This window comes from Accipiter gentilis, chromosome 6 (genome assembly GCF_929443795.1).
Source record: "Accipiter gentilis chromosome 6, bAccGen1.1, whole genome shotgun sequence".
Taxonomy (NCBI): domain Eukaryota; kingdom Metazoa; phylum Chordata; class Aves; order Accipitriformes; family Accipitridae; genus Astur; species Astur gentilis.
In genome coordinates this window covers 11,216,079-11,237,002 of record NC_064885.1, presented here as the reverse complement: position 1 = coordinate 11,237,002, position 20,924 = coordinate 11,216,079, and the positions used below count along the sequence as shown (strand labels likewise).

Sequence of the window (20,924 nt, the reverse complement as noted above, 5' to 3'; positions counted from 1 at the left end):
TCAAAAGGTAAGCATGGAAGCAGGAGAAGAGGCAGCAGTTCTCTTCCCTTCTCCATTTCTCATCACAGCAGAGGGAACTCAAAATTGCAAGACTATCTCTTCTAGGAAATTTTTTTAAAGTGTTTTAAAAATCTTAAATCCCTTTCTTTTCTTTCCACCTTTTCTTTCAACTGTGCACCATGAAAACCCTTCCATTTGGTGTCAGAAATGCTTCCTTGAAACTGCAACATATTCCTCTTGCATTCACTGATATACCCAACAGTCCAGCCCTTCATCTGAAAGGCTTCTTTCATTTCCAAATGGCACAAGTGCCAGCATGTGCTACAGTGATGCCACTCCAAACATAAACTTCACTCTCTGAACCAGACTGGCACGTGAACTTGTGCAGGGTAGAACAGTCATTTTTTCTCCTCCAAGCTCATCTTTCATCACCACTTCTGACAGACACATCCTCCTTGGCAAAGATTAACACTTTGCTAATGAAGTTGTCTCATGATCTTTTATTATAGCTGGTGTCTATTCTGCCATTTAACAACAATCACTTTTCATCTGCTAAGGTGAAGCAATTAGTCAATGCTATTAATAATAACAAGTTCTATTACAGTAATAGCTAGAAATCTATTTACCCAATGTACTATGCAAATGCACAGGTAGGAACTGTCTCTGTGCTGAAGAACACTGTTACACAGGTCACGGAATAAAATGAACAGCTAAAACATTCATAATAAATACTCATACAAATTACTTTCTCTTAATTCACAAGCAAGTGATTTTCACTGATTTTTCCTAGAAATTCTTTAACAGTGATGCTACACAATATGGCCAACTCCACTGATATTATATGCCAACCTTGAGTTTGAACCAAAAGCATACTAAGTAATGCAAAGAGATCTGTTGGAAAACCCTCTAGCACCAGTGAATGGTCGCCATCTTGCAGCAAAGCTATACAGCAAACTCGTCAGTAATGAAAACAGCACTGATCTGATTGCATGAGTCAAAGGACTACTCTCATGATGAAAGATGGCTTGAAACAGCAGCATTTGCTAAAGCAAATGGTGGATGTAGCATCCACATCTCTCTGCGGGAGGGAGAGTTCAGAACATCAAGTAAGATGAGATTTCAGGAGGTGAATAAGCTACTTCAGCTGAATGCACATTAACCCTCAGGTGCAGCAAAGAACAAAACATTTGCCCTATTTTTTTTTTTTTAAACAGATTTACCTTTGCTAAAGGAAAAGCCACCAAAAATCCTTCACTTCCCAATGGTCTGGCAACAACAATAACCTAATAATGTTTTTCATATGGACAAAGTACCCCCAAATATTTATAACGAACCATTACAGCATGCATTGCAACTTTACAAGCCTTCATCTAATTACTTCCACGGAAACAAACACACAAATCTTCCAGCTCCATGCTGCCACACACACACATACTCTCTGAGCACCAAACCTTCAGCAACCTTCCTCTGATGGACACTTTTTTTTCAGGAAATGACACAGAGACATAGGTAAAAGGTGATTTAGATAGACTGCTGTGTCACAAATTGTCAGGATCTGATTTAAAGACCTTGCCTTTGTCAAGAAAGACAGTTGGGTGTCTGCTTTAAAGAAGTACTGGGAATATTTTCATCAAAGGTTTGAATTGAAAAACAGTGGGAGGTAAATATCTGAGATGTTGCCAAGAAAGACCGCTATATCCGTGCAATTGCCATTAACAGGGGACAGCAGTGGTTCAATGAAGTAATTCAATCTGGTGTCCTACATTTTATCAGACAGCAATTTTGAGTTCTGACATAAAAGGCTGAGAAAGAGGATTGGACTCTTTTCTGTGAAATTCAGCCTTAATTCTTGCAATCAGGAGATGTGTTCTCTGCTTCAGGTACAATCCTACTATCCCTCCAAGTGACTCAAAAGAAGAATATACTAATATTCACCATAACACTAATCATTCACATCGGAACACGTCATACTTTGGGCAAGTTTTGGAACTGAGGGCCTGCAGTATTAAGGGAGTGTTTTCTCTACCTAACTATACCAGTATTTCTTTACTTGTAAATTTCGCAAGAAGAAAAAGATCTATCATTTAAAACATTAAACAATATGATACAGCCTAACTTAGTAAATGTATTCTTCCAAAATATGAGATGGTGAGGGACAGACAGTATTTCTTCAGAAAATGCCAAAATGAAAAGTCCATAGAAGCTCACATCAAAATAATACCATCACATGGCTTCTCTTCATTGTTAATCCATCCATATTACATATTCCTATTTCCTTAGAGGCTTTTGCACTATCTTTCCCCAGAGTAATCCTATCAGTCAGTCAAATGACAGTACTGCTGACTTCCAAGGTCACCAAGTTTGCACAGCAGCTCTGCATTTCATCTCTGCAAGGCAGACCTGAATGGCACACAGCTCCCATGTTTGATAGCAAGATGAACTTTCATGTGATCTCAGCACAGCACTCAACATTTTGGTGTCTCCAGCACAGCGTTAACCCAAACAATCACCACCACAAACCTTTTTTTCAGGGAACACATCAGATTTTATCTTTTTAAGTCCTTTATACCATAATGCTTTTTGCCATAATCCCTTCTTTTTGCACAAAAGTGTGTTATTCTACAAATTCTCAAGTTACATAATGCAGAAATCTTGCAGCGTTTTCCATTTATTTTAAATGCACATAGGAGACTTAATTTTGTATTCTTCTGAGTAAAATCTCACCACAAACAATAACACCAGCAGATAATCTGCGTCGGAAACAGTTCAGTGATGCTCTTCCTACTTCGGTTACGAAAAAATTGCACCAAGTGCAAAACTTCAGTAACAGGAGTAAACTGGCTCTTGTTTCATGCAGAACATGGTCAACTACCTTTAAATATGATACAAAACCAGGACTATCAATGCAGCACTCAGAGATTGCATGTGCCTTCTCTTTTCATGAAATGATATAGAATCTCCTCTAGAGACGCAACGCTATCTTTCCTCCCAAATATTAAACATACAACAAATACATTCAATGCTATTGAGCATTCTCTTTTAATGATACGAAACTGAGACCCTTGGATGATGAAGGCTTTGTATATGACAGCTTAACTGCTTGCAATCAAACTAATTTGCAGTACGATGACCTGAAATGAGCTTAAAAGCACCATAATGCATGTTTAGCAATCAGTGAAGCAATTCTTCATTATTCGGGTTCACATTTGCAATTTGAGTCACATGTTATGGGAAAGAGAAAGAGAAAAACAGGGGGAACACACACACACAAAAAATTCTTTTGCTTTGCAAGAGTTGATAAGCAAAACACAAGCTACGTGTAACATGGGGCATTAGAGACCGAATTCAGACTGACAGCAAATCTTAAGTCTTTCTGCTACTTATATAAATCTTATGATCTCCAGAAGAGGAAATTATAAAATTAAAAATTTGCTTATATATTATCATGTCTTGATTTTTCTAAATTTATTTTTCTTGGAAAAAAATTATTAAGGAAGTTCACTTGAAATACCATCAAAAATATGTACTGAGTATGCCTCAAGGTTTTTAAACTGTAAATGAAGCTATCTACCAACCACTTGCGATACTCTTCTTTTCTGCCATTAACAGAAGTTAAAGACCCTTCTGGCAAATATTGGAGATTTTCATATCACCCCTTCAAATACATAAAACTTCTTATTTCCTTCCTTTCTCCCTTTCTTTCTTTCTTTCTTCTTCCCTTCCTTTCTTTCTTTACACCATCTCCATCACACTTGTTATCCTTGGGAAAAAGATGGCTGCAGCAAGGTAAATGGAGAACTATACATAGAAACAGAAGGAAAAGGGACTAACTAACAAGCTCAAAACATTTGGTGAAGAAACGGAAGAGCACTAAATATAACACCATGCCAGAAAAAACAACCCACAGGAACCATACAAAAGGGCAAAACCATCCAAAGGTATTACACAGATAGCACAGAACTGTTCAATTCTAATAACTGAAGCAGGAGTGGGCTTGGACAAGAAGGAGAGCAAACAGCTCCCAAGACAGCCAAGAAGCGCAGTCTAGCTCAGCACTGCTCAATCTAAGTGATAACTCCTTGGGGACATCGTCTCTGGAATCACCAAATGTATCTGGGGTTTGTCCTAAAGAAATTAATCATCGCATTGTTCAGACAGAGGATGAAAATCTGTGTTTCAGCAATGAGGGGGCAAACCTGAAAGACCTGAAATTCTGAAATCTGATCTCAGTTCTGCTTAGTTGGATAAGAAACTGTTGCTGTGCCTTTTTTTCCTTGTTTAAGATTTGGGCAATATAGTTTCACCCAATTCAAAGAACAGCAGCATTTTGAATTCAAAGCATTTTATTAAAAAAGCATGAGCATGCATTAAGGGCAGGGTTCTACAATGTATGAAGAAATACCATTCAGAAGGGCTGCAAAAATAACTCAGACCATCATCTCTGTTCATAACAATCTGAGTCAAGACCTGTCTTGACCAAATTCCAGCCCAGGTAATTTATTCTGTTTGCCTAAACTTTCCTCAACTATCGAATTAATAATGTGAGGTTTTTCTTAACCTCCAGAAAAATACACAGTTTTGTTCTCCAAAACCAGTTGTTTTGCTTCAGCTATTCTCATCATGATTAGTAGGATGCTGAAAATATACATATGCCTGCTTTTGCTGTTCTTCTTGCTTTGATGGTCATATTGTTAGCAAAATCTTTAATGAGTCTCATTTCTCCCTAGGAACAGCACTACAGTTTATAAATGCTAAAATTAATAGACCTGGGGTAGATTTTATTACACATAACGTATTTAGTTGGCAATGATGATGCCTCCCTTACAGCAGCTGTTCCAATAAACTGCATTTTCAATGGCTCCTGGAAAACAAAAGACAACACCTAAAAGATTTCAGGTTTCCAGGGTTTCCAGGTCTCGCTGCTCCACACCAAATCTGCTCCGCTGAGGTCTGCAAATACTAATAGGTAATTATGACCCACAGAAAGATTTCTACTGGGGATTTTGTCCACTTTTCTTGAATCTGAATTTACTATCAGAAGATTCATAACCTCTGTTGTCAGCTTCACTTCTGTAAAGAATGGGTACATGGAGATTTTAAAGTGGAGCTAAAATGGATTTCTGTATACTGTTCACAATAATAGTTGGTAAAACTAATTACAGTGAGAAAATTGGAGATCATTCATTGCCCTACTAAGCAAATTAGTATTTGTTAACAATGATTTATAGAGCCAAACACAGGATGACAAGGATTGTCTTTTCAACTGTATTCACAGGGGACATAACAGTTTATTAAGTGTGGTGTCGTCCAAACAGCCACTGCTGTAGTGCTTCTGTAGACCTTGTAGTATCTCAGATGGATACACAGTTTTACATAAGCAAAATACATTTAAATGTTTGGCTTCTAAAGTCAAGCACAATAACTGAGCAACTTAACCTACCTGAAAGCACAACAACTCCTTATTTATCAACATCACTGTGTACACAATGTGGAGTAAAGTATTATATTCTTTCTGTAACATTAGCTGGTTCAATTTATTAAGCCTCTTTGAAATGATACTTTTGATCTAATCTGTTTCTCTCCTGTGGAAACTAACAGGTCTTACTGTACTCTGCTAGAATGGAATCTCTTGAAACATGCCCACCTGAAGAGTCTCAACATCACAGACTTGACCACCTCAAAGAATAAAACATAGGCTACTTAGGATCACTGCCATTGCATATAGACCAGGCAAGGAAGCAAAATCTACTGGTTTTAAGGGCTATCTGAGAATACGAGCCCGGAGAATGTGCTGGTATAAGTAATTCCACATTTCTTCTGTAAGGTAACGTCTCAGGTGAAAATCCGTCCTATTGCATAGTGAAATAGCTGGCCTTATCTAGGCCAAATACTGGTTTTCCATCATGTCTATACTAATACTGCTGGTGCTCCACTTATTCTCTTTGGGATGAGTTTTTAGAGCTCTGAGTAATGTAATGCAACATTGCACAACACAGTGTCCCAGTGGCATGCTGTAACTACGCAAACATCTGCTGAACTGAACCCACTCAGGGCCAAATTGGATAGCACAACTGATTAGCTAGAGCCTTTGGGAATATGCTCACGATTTATGTTTGTCTGAGTCACCAGCCCATGTGCAAATCACATTTTTCATTTTTCTTCCTTTTTTTAAGGTGGAGCAAGAGCATTGTTTGGAAAAGAAGTGTCACAGGAGTTTCTTTCTCCCTTCCCCATATTATTTGCATCATCAGCTTATTACCAAATTCTATTCAGCACTGAAAAGTCCACACACACTCTTTTTGAGGAGAAAAACCTGCTAACCAAAAATAAGCATTAAAAGAAAGGAATAGAAAACCCTCAGATATTGCCACAAAGACTTCAGAAGCAGACCAATGCAAGAAATGGAAACAGGTTGCCATCAACAGAGAAACTGTACAATTGCCAAAGAGGGAATTTGGTTTGTCATTTAAAAATAAAATACTCGGTTATTTACGTTTTTATTTCTGTTCTGTTTTGTGTGGCAAACCAGTGAACTACCTCCTTTAATGTGAATTTGGCTGGGTGCGAGATAGGCGAAGAAAACTAGCAAAAATCATTCCTTGTAGTCAGATAGGAGAAAATGCTTTTACTATTATTCAAAGTCCAATTGTATTCTAAAACATCTCTCTCAACCTCCTGAAATCATAGACAGCTGGACAATGTTAAAAACTCACATAATTCAAATTCAAATAACTTTTCTTTTAAAGCTAAAAAGGTGGGGGTTTTTACTAAAATTCCAACTACTTTCCAGTTATCTGATCTGACTTCTCGATGAGATGTAACCTACTTTATAATCTATCTTTGATGAGAGACAGTGACAATTTGCAATGCAAAAAATATTGAAGACAACTGGGAGATTTTCCAGGAAGTGGGGTGCACCAATATTAACAGCACGTTCAAACCTTTTTTTCACAGGCACCAATCATAGACTGGACTGATCCCATAGAAAACAATAGTCAGGCCAGTACAAAAGGCTTACAGGAGAATTGGAATGTTTTTTACCTCTGTCTCTTTTTTTCTGACTATTGATTTAATAATATGTAAAAAGGATAGGAAAGCACCCGCTCTGACAAGGAGTGCCAAGACAGGTGAAACAGATTCCAACAACGATGAAAATGGCTTTTCATCAAAATCTACAGAACATACTAGTACTTGTGAAAGAAGCAGAAGATTAAGTTGTTCCTAACTGAATAAAAAACTTGTAGAGGTTCTCAGAACTCCTCAACAACTTTCAGACACTTTTAGCGGTTATTCGCACGTGTCAAGCTCTGCTGAAGGCACCTAATTAGAAACTGTTTAATCAATGGCAGTTCTGATCATCCCGCTTAGGTATGTGTTAGGCTGAATAACTTGATGGAGATTCCCACCCCTTTCCATTGACTTCATAGCAAAGGTGGGTCATCAAAGCAGGCAGTATGAATGCCTCTCAAGAGCATGTGCATTTTTCCTTTACCTACTGCTTTTCAAGAAGCACTAACAGAGGCAACAAGAACGTAAGAATCTAGTCTCCAACATTGCCATTCAGAAATTTACCTAGTTATAGCATAAAACTAGGTAGGATTTCAGCCTTCACCACTACTAGTGGAAGTGCATAATGAATTACTAGGACGGAACTATCATACAGATATTAGAAAAATCATTTTGTATTACTGAGAAGTGTCAGGTTTATAAACGTTTCTTTAAATACCCAGTAACCTCAGGAGGCTCTGTATAGAATAAAAGGATCCAAAAGTAATTTTTGCTTTGCTGTAGCATGCACAGCATCCACAAACACTGCAGACACATGACCCACCACCCATCAAACCCGAGTGCCTGGCATAAGCACAGTTCTTAAAGGAGATTCCAAGTCCGACAAGTATTATCTCCATTACATACATCCTAGGTAACATGGCCTAAACACACAGAGATTCCATTAATACTTGGATTTAAACAGCAAATGTAAGCTACTTAATCCATACCTCAGTGTTCATTTATTTCTGAATAAAACCTGGCATCTGTGTTTCTGCTTTCTGTAGTACATGTGCTTGGACAGTGAATCTACCGTTAGTCCATTTTAACTTACCTGGTTGCCTATGTTTCCTTTGGTGCGCTACAGTATGTAATATTTCATAGTCCAAAGTACAACACATATTGATCCACAGGCAAAAGGTTTATTATCATCTATTAAACTAAGACCTATTTTTGTTTTATTTGAGACCAATGACCCTTGTTTTCATGTTCTGTGTTAACACTAAACGCAAAACCTACAGTCTTTTCTAGTTAAAAGCTTTGGAAAAAAGAAGTCCATTCAAGTGCATATTCCTTTGCACTTTGATAATACAATAATTACATTTATCAGAAACACATGCTAATTGGATCATTCTGGAGCATTTTTCTCATTGTCTGGTACCGCAAAGCACATCTGGGTTTTATTTGCCCCATGTAAGTTAATAAGGGTATGGACTTTTTTAAAACAATAAGCAAGATAATCCTAAAAACAATTTTCCAAAGTGAAAAGGGAGGAAAAAACCTCCACATTTCATCCCAGACTGTGTAAGTGTAAAAATGACTTTAAGATAGAAACTGAAGGACATTTTCTATCTACTCGGCTATTAATGAAGAAAGAAAAAGTAAGTTAAAGAAACCTTATTACCATGACCATACACATAAGAAACAGTGCAGTTAAACATACCATATTAATGGAACCTAATAGGGGATGTCTCCCACACCTACACAGATCCAAATTAGTATGATTTAAAGTGCCAATACATTGGCACTAGAAGATATCAAGCTTCGTCTTGTTACTAAATCCCTAACTCAGAAGAACTGGAAACTTTCAAGCTTTTTGCTGGAGATGTTGACACCTTCCAGATTTTCACTTCACTGGACCAACCCACAGACAGTATGGTGCAAGAGAACAGCAGATGGCTTTTCTTCTGTTACCTCTGCTTCTAAAGATGAAGCTGAACATTGTTCTTAAACCATGCATATTCAGCTCTCGCCATAAGGAGAACAAGGCTTATTTATACATGTTAAAGACTTCCATCCCATATTATATTTGTCCCATTCCAGAGCATGTCTGTATATGTTCATACAATTTGAATTTTAAGCACCCAAAGGCAAGCAATTCGCTCTGAACTATGGAGAGATATTCAAGTTTTAGTCTGAATGCAAAATAAACAATGAGCCATTTGATATTATTTTTCCCTTTATCCTTTCCCTCTTAAAAATACATATGACACAAAACAGGGGAAGTGCTGAAAAAAGGAAGCCAGTTTTATCCTGTTTCGCAACTTACCTTACATTGATTTGAGCTTTGGTATAACTAGAAAAAACACCACAAAACTTTTTCAATCGATAATGCTCTTTTCAGACCTTACCACTGGCAGAAGTATGAACATTCAGTTTGTGCAGAAGTCCAATGTAAATCCAGTAGGACATGGCATTTCTCCAGGTATTAAGCAATTTTTTTGCTTGCATTTTACACTTTACATGTGAGGTCACACGTACACAGTTTAATCCCGTAACTTTCTTATAGGATCACAGACCTCTATGAAAAAAGACTGAATTTCACCATGTACTAAGGAAAGAAAATTACTCTCTGGGAATCTGACAAGAGAGCAACAAAGTTTTTCCTTCATGTAATCGAATACTATATAGTTTTCCCCAGAGCCTGATGAAAAGATAGAAGCAGGCTTTGATTATACTGTTAACTATAGCAATGCTATAGAAAAAGTCTCACTGCATTTTACCCACCTGTTTTTTGATATACATAATGGTCTATTTCTCCTACAGATATTAAAAAGGCAGAAAAGAAATGCTTGGAGAATATAGCAAAAGTTAAAGTGAAACAGGGTATGAGCAATTTAAATACAAATCTTGGAAAATAAACAATTCATTGGATTGACTGGAAAATATTTTTTACTCCAAAACTTATCTGTGCAAGTAAAAGGTGTGTTGATGAACGTGGGAATAAACAGATAGAAAGGTATGAATATAGACTGTCAAATCAATAAAGGGGCATGCAAATAAATAACAAAAAAAGACTGATCAATTATCAAACCAGCTGGGGCCTGATCCTCTTCTCATGACATAAAATGTACACCTAGCATAAATGCAATTACAGCTGCGTTTTCCAAGATCACCTGTGAGACATGGGGCTTTTAACCAACAGGTAGAAGTCACTGTGTCATGTTCTCTGGACTGTGGCACACAGGAGATGAGACAAGACTGCCGTAATGGACTCTTTAAAGTCTCTGAATCATTGAGAATTGGTACAAGTTGGAATCAAGATCCTACCATCTCAGAGTAGAGAGCTGGCAAATCCATGGCTCATTTTATTTGCTATAATTGTGTAAATTAAAGACTGTTGGAATTTATGTAGTAATTAATATGACACCTGATTAGTTCAGGATAACATTGACCACCATGTCTAAAATATTACTTACAATGCATTTGTGGAGGAAAAAATAGAAAAAGGTAAGTTAACCTATTGGGCAGACTGAGATTAGGTATTTATTCTTGTTTCCATATAATAAGGCACTTTTGTTTCAGGAGTAATGCTATGCTGTTCAGAGGCACATGTGTTAAAGTTGAGATACACTTACAAAGTAGCCTGTTCCCAAGCTGGAAGGAGCTGAGCTCTGCAATAAAACACAAAGACAAAGTGGAAAGTCAGTGATGGTTTTTAACACGTTCCAATCCACATAGCTCATTACCAGCCCTTTCCAAGCTTTTCATCACTACATCACAGCACCAATGTGCTGCCCCTTGTCATCTGCTACTGAAACAAACACGGTGTTGCTTAATTTTTCCCTTTACATCTCTCAACGACTCGGAGATGGTAACGTGCTATTTACTGAATTCCAAGCTTCTGCGGTGGACGTAATTGCCAATTTATTTGACAGGCAGCTGGGTAATGAATTAATGATGGCATTTCGCCCTGCACTGAGACTAAACAGACACTCATCAACCAGCCTCCCTGACATGCTGACATTCAATGCCCTGGACTCCAGCTACTCAGCTTTGTGGCCACAAAGGGGCAGGCGGGAGGGAGAAAAGAAAAAAACGTAGACTGACTTCAAAACAAAAAGCCCGGTGGGTTTGGATGACTTTTTCAGTCTATGACCTGTTTGCCAATTTATTCCCGAAAGGCCCTGGTTAGTACACACATAGTGCTTTTCTAAAATGAGACATTTTGTAAACATAATTAGTAGTCTGAAATGTAAAGAACGCGTGGGCACAGAGAAGCCGCTTCAGTCAATGTACCATTTCCTGGAGGATGCAGTCACTACAATTTCCCATTTGGATGTCCGCATTGTTTGACAAACCAAGGATTTAAAAAGAAAAGGAAAAGCAAACAACAAATATCTACAGCGTGAAATAGATTTCAAAACTCAAACCCATAAAAATAATTAAACTAATATAACTACCATGGAAAATAATCAAAAGGTTTAAATGCTTATAAAAACATCATGAAATTCAGTTTAAGTGGGACACGATCACAACCTCTACATTCACAGGAATTAAGGAGATAAAGGGGTTTGTTTCATTAGTTTTTCATCTAAGCAATGGGGATTACACAGCAGGTTCTCTTAGAGACATGGTGAGAGACCTAAACATCTCAGTCCTAATCCAGGTCACTGGCTGTTACATTAAAGGGTGAACAGTTCCCAACACTACAGCCCTACCTATCACCTGAAACACTTCAGGGCTAGTCAGTGGATAAGGAAGCAAAACACAGAAGATAATTCTCTGGTGAGCAGTGGGTAGTCCGGATGACCAGTCTTTAACACCTATAGCTCAATTCCTGTTTCTGTTCCTTAGCACAAGCTCACTTTCAATAATGACCCAGCTCAGTGATTACCAGGAACTGCATAGTGGCTCCAACCGGCCTTGGCAAACCATTGGAAACACACAGAATTTGCATCGCTGTCATCCCTGTTCTGAGACAATATTGCAGGGAAACCTAACAACAAATTATCTCAATTTCTGATCATGGAGTGCAGCACTGATATAAAAGAAGATAAAACCCCACAAGGGGCTTATGGCATTTTTTTACTGAACTCGGCACAGCAGAAATAGATTGTGCCAAGAAATTTAAAATTAAAAATAAAATTTATCGCAAATAATCAGAATATTACTGCGAGATCACCAAAGCAGTACTAAAAAGAGACGTTTAGAGAGGTTGTGTACATATAGGTGAAGGCCTTCTGGTTTAAGACATTAGAAGTTAAAGACTTAGCAAGAGGAAGTCACCTTGGTAGTCATAAGAGTACCAACATCATAAAATCAACAAACTCTGTGGGGACATCTTATAAGAACAAACAAAACTGCTACAGAAATTTGGAAGGTATATGGTTCCTGCCCCTTAATACTCTCTAGCTTCCATGTTGCAGCTACTAAAGGACTCGAGATCTGCAGTCTACAGATTTGGTTATCAGCATGCAAGGCGAGCTCCACAGAAATACATACATTCTTAAGTCCTTCTAGCCCCACTCTTGCTGCTCTGGGGCCTCAAGCGCCTCTGCCACCACCATCCACATCAAGAGCCACCTGGTACCAATGACAATGTCCCTGGAAGTGCCTCTGCAGCAGCACCACGCTGTGGTGCAGAGGAATGGGCAGTGCAGATTTGGGAACACATTTCCATGAGGCCCTGGGCTCAGCCCCACTGCTCTGCTCTCTTCTACGTCCCCCTGACCACACAGATGGGAATAACCTGGTAACCGCCACAGCCCCAGTCATCACACAGCCCAGCTACTGTTTCCAGCTAGAAAGTCCCCCTCATGAGGCTTGTACAACGGTTTTGTGAGCCACTGCAGCTCTGCAACACCTGGTAGATAGTGCATTTCAGAGCACACATCAGCTTTCCTGGTAAAGCACATCATACATACTGCCTTTCACTTTACTCATTCTGCTTTCTGCTTCATGCCATTTAAATTCTTTTAATTTAAGCTAGAGATCTACCCACAAAGTACAACATGTGCAATCATTATAACCACTTTTGTTTAAGCTATGTACAGATGCCAATCGAGTCCCACTCACTCACAATTTTTAAAACTTACTTTACAGGCTGAAAGCTCCAAAGTTTGCATTCTGCATCTGTGTGTAATTTTTGTCTGCTTTTTATTCCAAGTTTTGGAAAGACCAAGTATCAAAACAAAACAATAAAAAGGAAGAAAAAAGAATAAGCAAACAAAATATTTCCCACTGAGTATTTCCATTCCTTCAAAAGCAATGCTGCAATGGCTATGGGAGGACAGTTGAAACATAGCAGTCAAATGACTTTCACTGAAAAGAAACAACTGTGCATTTTTAGGGAATTTGAGTTTGCTGGATGGAGTTACAGCCCTTCACACATTGCATGCTGCATATGGATAGTACAGTTTGCAAACTCTTTTTAATTGAAGTAAGAAAGACTGTATTGCACATGCATGAATGACTAAGTCAGCTGTGTTGTGAACTGTGTGTTGACAGAGCATATAGGCTGAAGCAAGGGCTATGCAAGAAGACAGCTTCTCACCTTTTTTGATAACTCCCAATAGCGAAAGGATCCTACTACCCAGTGCCCAGCCTTGGTACCAACTGATGAATGTGATACTGTGTATGCAGCATCTTTACAAGCCCATGCTGAGTCGTGATCCTGCACTGGATGGTTCTACATCTCTTATATAAAGTGTGCCTATAATAGAGGTAATGGTTTCACTTTCCAAAACCCTTTGCAAAATTCGACATTAGATATACTATTTGATATTCACACAACCACCAGCAGAAGCCTGCATCAGGTGCCCATCAGCAAAATGCAAGTTGCTTGCTTAAAATTAACAGGGTTTTGGTTTTGTTATTTTCCTTCTGTTTTCCACCCCACCCCCCACCCCACCCCCCCTTCCTTAAAGAGAAGAACTTTTGGCCCAGGAGCAAAAATGTAGTAACCCTTGTGTAAGCATTAGTTTATTGTGTACCAAAGAAAATTACATCCTTGAGGTCTTGAAGGCAGAGTTATACCCATTTTGCATATATATTGTGCATTACTTGGAGAGCTGGGTGGGGAGAAAGACTGTGTTGTACATATTTGTTCTGGCTATTGTTTATGCAGGTCTGACTGAATGAACGAACAGTGGGTATCATTTCAATTTCTGATGTCAACATCAAATTACTTATTTAATTTCATGCCTGGCGAAGCATTGTATAGCTACACGCAGAATCATTTCACTTCATTTGTTATGCTGTGTTTTCTTGGCGATTGGCTTGCCTTCCAACTGACAGCTTTAATTACGACATGAATTTGATTGCACTGCCGAGGAATTAACATAATGCAACAAAGCATTTAAGCACCCAACCTTAGACACACAAACACACACCCTTGCATACACACACACAAATGAACACACACAAAGAAGCTGCCACTGCAGCTGATCAGCTTCTGGCACAAACACACACACAAACACACACAGAGCTTTGCTGGTGTTATTCCACTTTAGATATAGCCAAGATTATCAGGGATATTCTGGAGAAGCACCAAGGATTTCAGAGCACATAACCCAAAGACCATTCCTCAGTTTGTCTTTCTTTGGGCTCAGTACACAGGTGGGAGGAATGGGAGACAAAGAATTGAAAATATCCCATATCTGAGGTTGAAACTGTGAGCTGTCCATGGAATTACACTGCTGAGGATGTAGACACCTTTCCTCCCAAAGCAGACAGCAACAGACCTGGTGGGCAGGGCACTCCAGGACTTACTCCTCATTGCTACAAAGCACTGTGGAAAGGGAAACACTCATGAAAGAGCATGTCAGCTTCAATGAGAGCCCAAGATTAAAACTTTAATGTAGGGGACAAATGGAAGGATTCCTATCCCACTCCCTATTTAAGAATTGGAACAGTATTCCAGACAGAAGGGTGCCAACTATTTCTCCCAGCTTGTGATTCCTTGTTCAGCAAAAGCAAGCAGAGGCCAGGCAGTCCACACTTCTGTTGTGCAGCAAGAGTGAAAGACCTCTGCTGCCTCTCAGCCAATGACCATGTGAGAGGCTTTTACTGTTTGTCCCCTTGCTAAAAGCCTGCAGCCAACACCAGAAGCAGCAGGCAGGGCTGACGGTGCCCAAAGCAGCTTGTCAGCCCTCTCCCGTCAGTGCAGGCTTGCACTACCACTGCATCATCATTACTGAAACGATGAGCAAAGTTTGTTTCGCAGACATCAGCTTTTTAAGAGGACTTTACATCTGAGTGTGAGCTGCAGTTCTGCGGTAGATCAGGAATTTAGGAATGTGCACCAAAGAAATCAAGGGGATTTTAATTTGCTTTCATTAGCAAAGAGGTGGCTGAACCCCTGAATACTCTCTGCGTTTACTATCCAGGTTAGCTGTAATTCTCACATTTTCCTCAAGTAATCTCCTGGCTGCTTTGTAAAACATGGCTAAAAAGTTCCCATGTATTCCAAAGTGGGAAGACTCAATTAAAAATAAATTCATACAGGAAGATAAGAAAAACAAGTTGACTGAGCTCTAAGCTGAGGAAAAGAGAAAGCGCTGCCATCTTGTCTCCAAGCAAAATCTCAACAAAATGAATTCTACTACTGATGAGATTAAAGTGACTACAGCACCCTATATATAAAGGAGAAGCAGCTCTCCAATTTCTCTTTTAGGCCCCTGGAGCTACCTCTGCCCACAAAGGAAAAAACAAGTTGTCATTCCAAAAAATACTATATAGGGGAGAAAGGCAGAGAGAAATGGGTTTATGAAATTCAAACGGGGAGATGTATTAGGGCACTGTCAAATGCTTGCAATGGAGCATTTGAGCAATCATTATCCCTAATCTAGCAGAGGTCAAGTTCTCTGCTAATTATGTTCTCTCACAGAGGGGTGTGTGCATGTGTGTACACATGTGCGAGATAAGGACAAAGAAAGGAGTTGATGGGAATCAGTCTAACTGCATTGCGTCTGACAAGAACATAGGATATTCTTCTTCCTACTGTCTGATGCTATTTCAAGCCTCATTATGAGAAAAGTCTTGTCTTTAATATGGTCTTTTCATTGAATTATCTTCTTTTCATTTTTGACCACCTTTCTCGCAAATGCTGCAAATTACCCGCTTGGATCTCATTAGCCTGGAAAGGAGTCATCCCTTGTAAACATACTTTGCGTCAATCTGCGTTATCCAAGGACTGTAGGTACATTTACAATATGTAGAGTTGAAAGATATCTGACAGGAGAGGGAATGAAGCCACTGACATGTCAGTTTGCAACTGGATATTCATTATACTATCTCCCTCATTCTGCATCTGTCACTAAGCTATCACTTAGGCTCCACATTAAAGCTCATGAAGCTAACATTTCTGTTTCAACAGCTTACTTACAACTAGGGATTTGAAAATTGATCATCCACCTAGAGTATATGCACTTCATTCATTATACATATTTCCATGCAGTAGCCATGCGTAATCTTACAATGCTGTCGGGCTACAGCAGTTGAGATCCATTATATTTCATGTCCAAAGTTTGCCTTCTGACCTCAGGGTTAATCTGCCTCCAATATCTTGTATTTTTGTTCTATCTTCTGTTGAGTACACAACTTTTTGCATATTGTTTCTGAGAAAACAGTTGTAAAAACAGAAAGGGATCTTCGGAGAAAATTTACTCTTTTGTCTGTGTTTTTTTTTTTCTGGACAGTAATTGGTAGGTATCATTAGACAACTTGCTCCTTCAAAAGATATTATTTAAAATAACCTTATTAAGCTCTTGATGCATCTTTGTGCACAAGAGCACAGTTCAAGGCACGCTCACCCATAGCTGAAGTGAAAGTATCACTACCACTTTGTAAGGCCCTGTCATTTAAAAACACAAAGTGTTTGGCTTTGGGAGAGAGAGAAATGCAGAATGGTATTTACTTTTCTTAACTGAAAGAAGTCTGGGAAAGGCCACCATACACTCAGGCAAGATGAGAGTTATCTTGTGCATGTTTTTCAAATCTCAGCTGAACTGGCAACACTAGACCACAGAGAGACATGCTTGTATCGCAATGAATTATCAAAAGGAACTTACTTATTAAGCAAACATAAATTATGTGTAACATTTTTAAATATACATTTTTACATATATTTACATAGCGTTCCTTTTGAGCAACCTAAAGTCCCTATGTCCTCTCTCAGGTGCACTAGGGAAGTTACATTTGCTCTCCACTTCCTTTTAATTCACCATAGTGCCAAGACAAAGGGAAAGTATTCTAAAAACATCAGAGAAAAACTGTATTTGATCAGGGGAAGGGGAACCAGGACCCTGCTCTAACTGCCAGGTCTGGCACTGCAAGGCTATGAGCTGCTGGGAAGCTCAAATAAGCCTCAGAGCTCCCCACTCAGTACATTGCAAGGGAGTGACAAGGCTAAATTAAAACCGTATTTGTAAGGAGCTGTGAAATTTTATGCTGGAAGGTGCTGTAGAATTGTGAAGTTCATTGCGGTGACTTCTCAGCTGCCATAGGGCTCAGGGCAAGCTAGGATGGCAACGGTGATAGGCTGACCGTCAGCTGCTGTCCACTGCTACGTGTACGGAACAGAGTATTTACTTACTATCTCCTCTAGTTTCACTCTCGTCTTCCAGAGATATCTTACAGCCCTGAGAGTGACCTCACCTGACAGCTATGAAGGGCAGGCTCTGAAATGTCTGGCTGAATGTACCCATAAAGGTTGGCTCTGGGGGAGGAATAGACCTCTAAAATAATGTGACAAAGGGATGAGGAAAGAGAGTGCTACAGATTTCACACCTTCTCAGAAAAAAAAAATAAAAAATCAGGCGGCTGTTCCAGTGATATGCACAATTCAGCAAAAATTGCTAGCTGTGTGCCTTCAGGCTTAAATTTGCACAAAGAAATGTATCCTTTACAAAGGTATTTCTTTTAATGTCTGCTCAATTCAGTTTTATTGGATTGGCCTATAGAGGACGCCATCTGGCATCTGTCATCCAAATCTACATGGACATGCTATCGATAAAATCCCCATTTCCAGAATGTGGGTTAGTTAAAAGTAGGGCCAGATTGCTGCCTGAAACAAATTGGTCTGACTGATGTAGCTATCCATGCTTTTACCAGGAAAGGATTTGACCTACAAAATCCCCAATTTAGATACTCTTTTGGGACAGGGCTGTCTTTATATTCTGTGTTGTAAAGCATGTGGCACAGAGGACACAGAGCCATGAATAAAACACTCAAGGATTGTGATGGTACACATAATAAATAATAATGTAATTGCAGCAACAGAAAGATTTCTTTAGTCATTCATATGTCAATAACTCATGCGTGTCATTCAGTGAATGACCAGCATTCTTCAATGGAGAAAAACATTCTCCACAGAGCTGCCATCTTAGGACCTTCCACAGCAGTTTAGGTAGAGCAATAAAGGCAGAGCTTATGCTATTGTTGGCCATGTCATATCAATTCATTATATATAAATTAGCTGAGTCTCTCTAGACACTCTAATACTTTTCACAAATACAGTATTTAGCCCAAAGAAATACATTCTTTTCCTTCCTCACTTGGGGTAAAAAGAGGCCATCTCACTTCTCAACTATGCAGAGCATTTTAACTTCATTAAATGGCCTTCAACTATTTCAAAATGAATGAATGTTTTCACACAGACAGACATTGTACCAAACTTTAAGTTTACTGAACTGGGGCAGGAGACCCAAGTTACCTCTTCCTCTCCCAGCCCCGCAAAAGAAAAGGGATTTTAGCAACAAACCATCCCAGAAACTAAATCCTGTTATGACTTATGCCCCTCAGAAAACTACACCAGGGGTTAATCAGAGCAGTATTTGGCTGCAGGAGTTTTACTTACGTCACTGAGTCTTTCCCGAGAGCTACTTCGATGGAAACCTTTTGATTCCCCACTGGCACTTTCACTATCACTGTCTCGGCAACTGTTTTGACCTGGCTTGAGCTGCAGGAAAGAGAAAAAACAAAGAGAGCAAGAGTTTAGCCTGCTTCAGGTAAGCCCCTTTGTCCACTGCTCTTCTTTAACCCAACCCCACACCTACACAAAGCAGTGTTTACGTGGTGCTTCCAGCATTGCCACCGGCACAGTGCAGCCTTGGTGCCCAGGTAGTGTCTCAGCAAGACCATGAATGTAGAGAGCAAAGCAAGCTCGCATGCATGACGACTTGCATGCGGGCCAAGACCCTGCAGGTAGAAGGAGGCAACGTTCATGTCCCAAGGAAATCACAGTTTAAGACCTTCATTTTGGGAACTTGTAAGCTTCTCAAATTATTTGTGCCATAGATGCAGTTTTTGAAGTCACCATCACATCGAAGCACGTGCAGAATCAATCCCTCCCTCATTACAGCATAAGAGTATTGAAGATCTAGGATCAATGAAAATCTCCCCAGGGGAAGGAGCAACCATCACTATGGGGAGGCCTTTTGCTGGACTAGGCCCTAACAACATTGCCTGGTACCATAAAAAAATTCTTGACTAACAACAATGTTCATAAAGCAACATGATCTACTTAATAGGTATCAGATTGTTTTTTGCCTTTCAAACCAGCTTTAATGAACTTTACTGGCATTGTAATAAATAAAAAATACAAAAAAATTATGAACTATATTTTCAATACAATAGAGAATGCATCTGCTTTCTCTTACACTGTGGATTATGCAGGTCAACATGTTACAACAGGAGCATACTGAAATACATTTACAGCGTACTGAAATATATTTACCATATACATACATTATTTACCATATACATATATTACACACACATCCACAAGCACATATACATATATACAGCAAGAGGAAGAAATGAACTACATCTACTGCGATGCTGAAAATATATGTATTTGTTTTAACATATCTTTCTCTGTATTTTGCTTGAATGTATTAAAATTTTTGTTTAGCCTTGTTGATCCTTCATTTGAACTGACTTTCTGTGAAGACTGGTTACTCCTGAAGTTACTACTGGCTAAAAGTCAATTTCAGAAATTTAGACGTAAAATCACATACATAAATACTGGCAGCAGAGGTAAGTGCAGAGAAAATACTTGGCGAAGTACCTAATGAAGTATTTTATGAGACACCTACTACACTTACCAGTATTCATATAACAAATACCAAACAACTCCTCCTAACTTCTTCTAATCATTAATACATTCATAGTCACTTCTATTCAGACTGTACAGAAACAGATAATCACACTCATCTCCACTTCATGACTGGAGACCAAAAGTTCCTTCTCCATGAACTCTCTCCACCAACTTTTTTCCCCCTTCTATCTCATTTTTTTCCAGTTCTCCCAGAAACATGCTGCACAAGCACACACAAAAATTGATACACGTTCTCTTTTATAGGTGCACACACAAGACATACATTTCTGCTCTATTTCCCAGATATACATGCATACCCTTATACACCGTTCACCCATATACACTGCTGTTCTCTCCCAGGTTCACTAAAGGAGTGCACAAAACATGCTCACGCTGATGGTTATCATCAGTTTTTCCCTATCACTACAAGAGCAAATCGCATCTGCAAGCCTGGTTATGTGTGTGCTACTTTACATTCATCCCTTATTCCCCTCATTAGTAAAAGGCAGCTTTGGGTGCTCTTTATCAGTCAAAAGAAAGAAAGGAGAAAGTACATAAAACTACAGGCTCAAACACAAAATTGAGTTGCAATGCCCGAGCAAAACTGCAAAAAATGGCACAGGTGTACTATCAGGTCAAAGAAAACGTAATGTAAGAACTAGAGCTATTTTTCAAACACTTACAATTTAATAAATAAACTAAATATTCCACAGCTCAGCCAGAAAATCTCAAGTAAAAAGATTTTTATTTCAAATGGAATGGTTTATCAGTCAGATCTAATAGATCTAGGTAGCATTTTTTGGAGGCGGAGGGGAGGATAAGGAATTCAAGAAGT

The 20,924-nt window shown here is 39.0% G+C and overlaps 1 protein-coding gene across 6 annotated transcripts in view; it reads right to left on the bottom strand.

The window, feature by feature from the left end:
* Positions 1–20,924, bottom strand: part of AUTS2 (activator of transcription and developmental regulator AUTS2) — an 800,149-nt gene that overhangs the window by 422,169 nt on the left and 357,056 nt on the right. For all 6 annotated transcript variants that reach the window (XM_049803781.1, XM_049803780.1, XM_049803784.1 and 3 more), the window contains 2 exons: positions 18,848–18,949; positions 10,626–10,661 (listed from right to left, as the gene is read on the bottom strand). In XM_049803781.1, the coding sequence (XP_049659738.1) occupies positions 10,626–10,661; positions 18,848–18,949 (138 nt within the window). The remainder of the gene's footprint in view (positions 1–10,625; positions 10,662–18,847; positions 18,950–20,924) is intronic.